The 9,202-nt window shown below is 42.0% G+C and overlaps 1 protein-coding gene across 3 annotated transcripts in view; it reads left to right on the top strand.

The window, feature by feature from the left end:
* The first annotated feature begins 4,256 nt into the window (after nt 1–4,256).
* Nucleotides 4,257–9,202, top strand: part of CACUL1 (CDK2 associated cullin domain 1) — a 45,839-nt gene continuing 40,893 nt past the window's right edge. For all 3 annotated transcript variants that reach the window (XM_044439723.1, XM_044439715.1, XM_044439732.1), the window contains exons 1-2: nt 4,257–4,772; nt 5,266–5,392. In XM_044439723.1, the coding sequence (XP_044295658.1) occupies nt 4,409–4,772; nt 5,266–5,392 (491 nt within the window). In that variant the 5' untranslated portion in view covers nt 4,257–4,408. The remainder of the gene's footprint in view (nt 4,773–5,265; nt 5,393–9,202) is intronic.

The following is a 9,202-nucleotide window of genomic DNA, read 5'->3' as shown; positions in this document are numbered from 1 at the left end:
CAAACCAAATTAACAGTAAGCTAACATAAAGCATTGTGAATTATTCCAGGTGCTTTCAAATGGAGAAGTCTTCATGCTAACTATGAGAAGTCATCATGCAGCTCTTTCATCTTTTTTAATGGATTTCTGCATAAGAAAAAATGATGGAAATGGTGAGAAAATGCAGGGTGATGCCAGTGGGTGATGGGCTTTTGGAATATTCCATAAATGAGGTAGAGAGATTGAATATTCAAAGCTTTACCTGGTGGAAGCACTTTTCAAGAATTCAAATACTGACACTAAATGGGCCACACAAAAAACAAGGTAGAGGATTCCACATATTTGCAGGAATCCACTGCTAACTAGAAGAATATACATTTACAAATTAAAAGACATTAAAAACAAACCCAAAGTGGAGTAATCAGAATCTTTGCTCTTCGAGACTATAGGCTTGTAGTGGTAGTAGAGCTTATAGAGGAAGAGTGTGGGGGAAAAGACATTAAGCAGGAATGGACAATGCCTTTGTTTATTCTTTTATACCACCCAAGAGCTGAGTTGGAGCTCATAATAATTTCCTGAAGTACAATAAAAAGACATACAGTAAAATACAGATAGAATAAAGTACAGTATAAAATTCCATCAAATTTAAAATAGTCTAATATTCCAATATATACAGTGTTAAACAGTTTAAATATCTAGAACAATTTCAATAAAACTAAACCTAATTAAAACATCTGAATTACCCATTATATGCCATTAAATGCCTCAGAACACAGGGTGGTTTTAACTTGCCACTGGAACGATGACTATGTTGGTACCAGGCAACATTGGTGGGGAGATTATTTCATCTTTTATGGAGGATGGTCCTCCGTTTTGAAGGCATCCTCCATTCGAAGGGCTGTCCAGTCCAAGAATCATCAGGTGGAAGATCACAAACCTTGACAGCCCATCAACAGGCAACAGCACCTGACCAACAGACCGAGCAAGCAAACAGCCAGGTTTCTAGGTCACAGATTTCATAGAAACATAGAAACAGAGAGAGTCAGAAGGGGGTCTCCCGGGCCATCTAGTCTGACCTCCGGCACCGGTCGGCTCCGCTCACGACATTTCCACACAATAGTGAGATGTGTGGTCCTGCTCACTGCACATAAAACAGGATATCATAGAGCTGGGAAAAGTGCAGAAAAGGAAGACTTAAACCAACAAGAACATTGTTGGTATGAGGAAAGAGTACAACATCTGGGATCATTTATGCATGGTGAGGAGAAAGTGGATGGGGAGACATTTTTTCTTCCTCTCTCCTAAAACTATAATCCAGCATCATCCCATAAGGCTGGCTAGTGGACAGGAAAAATGAAGTACTTCTTCCTACAGTTAAATTTTATTTTTATTTTTTTATAAAATTTGTATGCCGTCCAATTACTTATGTCTCTGGACGGCTTACAGCATAAATAAATTGAAATGAGGAATTCACTTCCACGGGTTCTATTGATGGCCACCAATTTAGATGGCTTTAAAAGAGCATTTAGCAAATTTACATAGGATAAGGCTGTGTCAGTGCCTATAGTCCTGGTGGCTATTTGCTACCTCCAGTATTAGAGGTAGTATGCCTGTGTATAGCGTTTGGTAGGAAACATGGGCAGGAGTTTGTTGCACTCACTTTTGGCTTGTAAGTTCCCCATGGGCAGCTAGTTGGCCATGGTTTGAACAAAATACTGGACACTTGGTCTGATCCTGCTGTTACTGGACTCAGCTGGCCAATGGCTGAGGTCAGTCCGAGCGCACACCCAGACATAAGCCAAATAGAATCTGGAGACGAGACTATGGGCCAAATCAAGCTTTATTCTAGTTCACGTTAGAATAAACAGGGATAGCTTATTCTAAAGCATGCCCAAAACAAAGTCTCAGTCTTCATTTTCAAAAGCACACATTATATACCCTAGGCCAGAAGCTAGAATCTTGATATATTAGCACAGCAGTGAATACATGTTTGATGCACCAATCCAGCAAAGATCTCCCCACATGGCATGTTGCTTAAATAATCCTTTATTTTCCCCAAGGACTTTCTTCCTCTCATAATTGCCAATTGTTGCTAGTCCTGAAGTCGTGTCCCACCCATCGCAACCCCATGGACAACATTCCTCCAGGCCTTCCTGCCCTCCAACCATCCCCCAGAGTCCACTTAAGCTCTCACCAACTGCTTCAGTGACTCCATCCAGCCACCGCATCCTCTGCCGTCCCCGTCTTCTTTTGCCATCAATTGTTCCCAGCGTTAGGCTCTTCTCCAGGGAGTCCTTCCTACTCATTAAGGATTTCAGTTTCATCTTCAGTATCTGGCCTTCTAAAGAGCAGTCAGGGTTGATCTCCTCTAGCACTGACTGGTTTGATTGCCTTGCAGTCCAAGGGACTCACAGGAGTCTTCTCCAGCACCGCAATTCAAAGGCCTCAGTTCTTTGGCACTCAGCCTTTCTTATGGTCCAGCTTTCACAGGCTTACATTGCAACTGGGAAAACCATAGCCTTGACTATACACACTTTTGTCAGGAGGGTGATGTCTCTGCTTTTTGGTATGGTGCCTAGATTTGCCATAGCTTTCCTCCCAAGGAGCAAGCGTCTTTTAATTTCTTGGCTGCAGTCCCCATCTGCAGTGATCTTGGAGCCCAGGAAAATAAAATCTTTCACTACCTCCATTTCTTCCCCATCTATTTGCCAGGAAGTGAGAGCACCAGATGCCATGATCTTAGCTCTCCTCCTTCACCCGCATCAAGAGGCTCTTTAGTTCCTCTTCACTTTCTGCCATGAGAGTGGTCTTATCTGCATATCTGAGGTTGTTGATATTTCTCCCAGCAATCTTAATTCCAACTGGTGATTCATCTAGGCCAGCCTTTCTCATGATGCGCTCTGCATATAAGTTATATAGGCAGGGCAACAGTATACAGCCTTGCCGAACTTCTTTCTCAATTTTGAACCAATCAGTGGTTCCATGTCCAGTTCTCACTGTTGCTTCTTAACTCGCATACAGTACCAAAAGATTGCCAATTATCTCCCATCAATTCATATCATTCCCATGTTCCTGGGCCCACTGTGATTCATAATGTATTTTGCTACTTTTACTGAGATTCAAACCAGTTCCATGTGCCACTTGTCTCCTTTCTTGACCCTTAGGTTGGGATTATGTTGATTTCTCAAAAACAGGTTATACAGAGTTCACCCTACTACCACCTCCCCTCTCCCCTCCAGGACAGGAAGTTTAACATGGCCATAGCAGGTTCACTGCCTTATGCGATACACTCTGCAGGGATGTCCACCGGGGGAAGGGGGAAGGGTGTCATATTCGGAAAAGTGCATTGTTCAGATGTTCTGTATTTCTATTTAAGTTATCATAATCATTCCTAGGGAATGCAGGTGGCGCAGTGGTTTAAACCGCTGTGCTGCTGGGCTGGTTGATTGAAAATTTGCCGGTTTGAAACTGCACAACGGAGTGAGTTCCCGTTACTCCGTCCCAGCTCCTGCCAACCTTGCAGCTCGAAAGTGTGCAAATGCAAGTAGATAAAAAGGTGCCACTTCAGTGGGCAGGTAACAGCATTCCGTGCACTTTGGTGTTTAGTCATGCCGGCCACATGACCACGGAGACTGTCTGTGGACAAACGCTGGCTCCCTCGGCTAGGAAACGGAGATGAGCACCGCCCCCTAGAGTCAGGCATGACTGGACTTAATGTCAAGGGGAAACCTTTACTTTTACCTTTTAATCATTCCTAAATTTGCATCCCTGCTTACAAATGGGCATGTTTTATCCTTTTTTTGAGTGGGGAAGTGATGTGTGTGCGTGTGCATATATTGGCCACCCTCACAACACTACAAGTCCTCTACTTCTCCTGAACAGAAACACTTCTCTTAAAAGAGTGGGGACACAGCACAGACTGTGAAAAATTCCCGTCAAAATGTATATCTGAAATGACTATAGGCTTCTGTATTAGGCGTTACAAGAGGGAGATGAAGAAAAATACATGAAGCTGAGTAGAAATTTAAAGCGAAACCGCCATGTGGCTGCACATGCAGCCCTCTCAACTTCTACCTGTAGCTTCGTGACAACAGAGCTCCTGCTCGACTGGGGAAAGCCTATAAAACTACAACTCCCAGAACCCCCTGCAAGGCCAAGGTGCCAGGCCTCGCAGACGCCGTAAAGAACGGTGCGAAAAGACATTTTAAAAAGTCGTGCTCGCGGCTGTCGCTTTACGGCTCTGGGCCGCATCCGCTTCCGGCTGCAACCCTCACCGGAGCGGTCGACAGTTGCAGTTCTCTGTAGCCCGGAGACGTGACGCTTCTCGCTCTGCGATGGGAGGGAACCGATTGTGACATTCCCCTTGCTCCCTGCCCGCCCCCTCCTCCCTTACCCGGGCAGAGCGGGCCCCTGCAGGCCTGTGGTCGGGATGGAGGAGGAGAGCATGGAGGAGGAGGGGGGCGGCGGCGGCGGAGGCGGCGGAGGCGGCGGAGGAAGCCTCAGCAGCAGCAGCAGCAGCTACGAGGCCTTAATGGACGACCAGAACCACAACAACTGGGAGGCGGCGGCGGCGGCGGCGGCAGGAGGGGGAAGTTACGGACAGCCGCGGCCTCCCCCCTCCCCTTGTCCCGGAGAGCTCCGCAGTGCGTGTTCGCTGCCAGCCCAGGAGGAACTGGAGATCCACATGATGTCCGAGGCCGCCAACGGGCAAGGAAAGGGCTGCGACACACCAAGCAAAGGGGTGGCCGCGGCCAGCATCAACCTCAACATCAACGCTTCGGCCTCCAAGTTCTGTGAGTGAGATCCTATCCGCGCGTGCATGCATGGATGCGCCCTTCCTCCGCGGTCAGGGAGCTAAGATCTGTTGCATCGATCCACCCCTTTTTCCAAGGGTATCCTTTTAGCTACTAATGTCATCAATGGAAAATGTGTGTCGGAATAAGTTTTGATTGAGCGGAAGGGAAGTGCAGTAAGCCTTTTTTAATCCACAAAAAATAGGGGTCGAGGTGCCAGTCTTAAGGGAAATCTTTGCAAACTTCGCATGCCCTCTGTCCTGCTCACATAGCTCCAAAACTTCACATGCAGCACAGCCTTGTGTATGTTTGTTTAGGAGTAACTATAGCATGTGGGGTTTACTTTCATGTAAGTGAGCGTGGAATTTCAGCCTAAAGTTCTATTTGGATCAGGAAATGATTTGGCAATATTTTTCATATCTTCAGAAGGATGACCAGAGCTTGATTTGTATTCTTAGTACACTAAGAACATTTTTTTTGCTTTTTCTTGTAGTGATGAATGTTATAACTATAGAAGATTATAAGAGCACATACTGGCCAAAGTTGGATAGTGCCATAGATCAGCTTTTAACTCAGAGTCCTGGTGACTACATCCCCATCTCCTATGAACAAATATACAGGTAAGCTGACAAGCTTTCTATAATTTAGCATTCGATGTTTCTGTTTCTAAACCATGCTGTATAACAGTTGTATAAATATAGTCTGTGGCTGTTTTTAATGAGCCAGTATTTATTAGTATTACATAATAATTCAAGCATTAGATTGTTTGGTTCTTCGATTATGGAGATTTAAGGTTGAGAGGCTGGGCATGAGTATAATAAATGAAGATGGGATTTTTAAAGACATTACACTGAAGGATTTAAGTCCTTAATTTACAGAAGAGTAAGATCAATAAATTTGAACTAATATGTTTTCACACTTATTGGGCAAACAAATCAATCATTGTGCATAAATGTTTTAAGCTAATCTTGCTTCTCATTCTGCTGTAGCATGAAACATACAGGGCTTCTTTGCACACCTTCAGAGCATACAGTTGAAAGCAACCCTGCAGTTCCACCAACAAAATAAAGTATTTTCAGAGCTTATTGTAGTTTTATTAGGGTGCATGCCTTTTTATATTTAGTTAGAAAAATGTACCATAAACTTCCGTATGCCCCAGCCAGGAATTACAGTAAAGCAAATTGATACCGTTGGTTTTAATATATTTTGGCCGCTTTTCAAGATAAAGTCCTCTGAACAGAAAGTAAAAAAAACTTTAAATGCATTAATTTAATATTACATTAAAAATAAATGAATTAGCACAATTCTCACAAACCACAGTTATAAATCAGCAGTATGCCCACTAAAATCACTTAAGTTTCAAGTTATTTGAAACTGACAAGACTAGCAGTGCCTTTCTGCTGTGTATCCCTTTGGTGAGAGTTCCGCAAATTAGAGGCCACAATTGAAAAAGCCCTGTACCTAGTATTTTCAAATTGAATCAGTCTTAAAGGCATATCACTGAAGCAGGGCCTTTGATGTTCCTCTGAAGCTTTAGTCCAATTTATATGGGCATAAGTGACCCTTCAAATAACTTGTCTCCAAAATGTTTAGGTTTTGAAAACTAGCACTTTCAGTTTTTATGGAACACTCATGTGGTTTATACATAGCATTGGTGGAATATAGTCCAAGCATCTTGCTGTAACCAGCACCTGAGGAGCCATGTTCTTGTGGTTAGTTTCATCACTTTTAGTAAGCTTCATACAGGGAAAGGTGCTGCTCACACCTACATATGGGAGCAAATTTTGTTTGTTTCACATTTTAATAAAAACTCTTAATTTACACTTTCTAAATTGATATATGAACCTGAACATATATTATTTTGGATTTTTTTTGCAAATTTTGCAGCTTGTTCTCTCATTAAAATGCATGCATGAATGACAGTTGCGTATCAGAAATTCATATTTAAAGGAAAATAGTGTACAACAGGTCATACTAGGGAAAAGTTATGCAAAAATATGTACATTAGGGAAATTTGCTTTCAAAAATGTATGAATATGTGGATGTAAAAAAAAATCACAAACTGATGCAGAATTTGGATTGAATGAATTTGTGCTTGAAAAAAATTATAAAAAGGAGAGCAAAATCATCCACTTCTACACATATTAGCTGTTACTAAATATGTATGTCTGAGTGGAAGCATTGAATAAAAACATATTGGTTGAGCATGGAGACCATGCTTCTGGAATGTACTATCAATCCATATTGAAGATAAATTTGCTCAGTAATCAAAACAGTCTATGGACTGAAAGCTTGTGTTGCAAAGACTCTAGAAATGCTGAATTTCCCTTTTTCTTTAAAACTACAGGAAGTAGCTTTCCAGTAGTGGTGAGCATAGGTCACAAGGCATTCTTCCTGCATGTGCTCAGGAGCATCTACAAAAGCTGCTTCTCAGTTAATAGTAAAGAGCCGAGCATGGTCAACCAGCAAAGATTGTTTTCTACAGAGCTTTGCATAATTTTCTGCTGGTATGTGCATAGGTTATGATATAACTCCAGCCTCATGCTGCTCAAGAGTGAAAGCACTGAGGGCAGGCTGTTGGGACCCCTTTATATCTTGATCTGCTTGCTCATATGTTTTGCTGGTTGGAATAAAAGCTGACTGTGTTCATTATCCCATGACACCTGACTTGTAAAAGGTCAATCTTAGTATATCCTTAAACTTTTAAGAGAATGATCCAATGTCCCTCTAGGCAGCATCTTTTTTCTAGATCCCTGTTTGTCGGCTGCTTCTCTGAGATGAGAAGAATATGATGTATCCAGGCACTGGTGTGGCTTCCTTTCCTCTGTTGGAATCACTACAGCTAGATGTTCAAATTTGATTGTACTTGCAGGGTGGGAGAAGCAGGGAGGCAAAGATCATCTCCGTGCTCTTCCTGCTTTGCATGGATGCTTGTAATTCTCTGGGTTTGGATGCCTATTGAAATCCCTGCTAGATTGCACCCAAAAGTGGACTAGTTTGCATGATGTGACAGCTCATTATGAGTTATTTTAACTGTGAGGATCTCACTGTACAGCAGCTATCATTATGAATATGTCATTCATGGTGTGGTACAGCTAGTTTTGTTATATGAACCTTACCAGTGCAGGTTAAACAACACTTGCATAACCCTAAAGTAGACTCTGGGTTTGCCTGACATGAGAAGCCACAGCAAACCCTGGCTAAAACTTGCATACTTATAATAGTGGGCAGCATGTGTTGTGGCATCCTTAGGGTTAATTAATCCACAATGGTGCATCATGTGATTTGGACCAGGTAAGCAGGTTATAATGGATTGAGGAACACTCTGTTAACAAGGTGTGGTTGAATTAGTTAATTTACAAGTGGAATAATCAGCATTACTAAATTTGCAGAAGGCTGTTGTGTTGCTGTAAACATCTACTTAACATAAATAGATGTTAACTATACCTAGATACATCTGGTATAGTTTGTGGATGTTAATCAGAAGCATGTTAGAAAGGAGGAATTATACAGGAGGAATATTTGTACGTATTTTAGATATTTTATCACAATGATTGTCTGCCTGTATCTGTCAACTTGGAAGTGGTCTTGCCTGGTGATCTTAGATGGTCTAAAAATTGGGTAAGAATGTTTAAAAGCTGCAACCCACACTACTTTAACAAGAGCAATCTTCAAGTCAAACAAATTTTTAAAAGATGGTTGCGGAATTGTTCTTCTTTGTAGAAGACTGGGAGAAACATCTTAAGTCCCATGAGTTAAAACAATGACGGATCAAGACGAATGAAATGAGAAGGCAGGAGGAAAGTTGCTGCTAATGGAATGCACAGTGATTTTGTCAAAAGCCAGGATTTGACTACCTGGCCCTTTCAGTTTTGGTGCTAATAGCATATACAGTTTTCATGCTGGCAGTTTTGCCAGCAGGGGCTGGTTGAGTATGTGTACTTTAGAATTTTCCATTTTCACTTCTTAAACCTTTAATAGAAAAAGATGAAAGCCACAGTAAAATGGTATGATTCTGAAGGACTCCAGGAACAGATGCTGCAGTATCGGTGTTATAATTTTTGTTTTTTATTTGATGTTGTAAGCCGCCCCGAGGTCTCGGCAAGGGGCGGCATAGAAATGTTTTAATAAATAAATAAATTCTTGTCATTGTTTTCTGCTTTCCTTGACATGAATTGGAGATCTGCTGGGGTTAGCAATTGTACATTTCCATGCCATTTTTTATCTGGACTAATCTGAGTCTCCTATGTTGCACTGGAAAGCCTAGCATTGGAGGCCATTGCATTACTTTCACTGGGTCTTAGAGGTGACTAACCTGCTGATTGTTCACATGATGTATAATGTTGATAATATTGCCTGTAGTGAATATTATACTGAACAGTCAAATGTGTGTTTGACAGTGTCCTTGTACTTGGACTTAGGATAATTGT

This window comes from Varanus komodoensis, unplaced genomic scaffold (genome assembly GCF_004798865.1).
Source record: "Varanus komodoensis strain SLA01 unplaced genomic scaffold, ASM479886v1 scaffold1, whole genome shotgun sequence".
Classification (NCBI taxonomy): domain Eukaryota; kingdom Metazoa; phylum Chordata; class Lepidosauria; order Squamata; family Varanidae; genus Varanus; species Varanus komodoensis.
The sequence above is the reverse complement of the archived record's forward strand: the minus strand, read 5'-3'. Positions and strand labels throughout refer to the sequence as shown.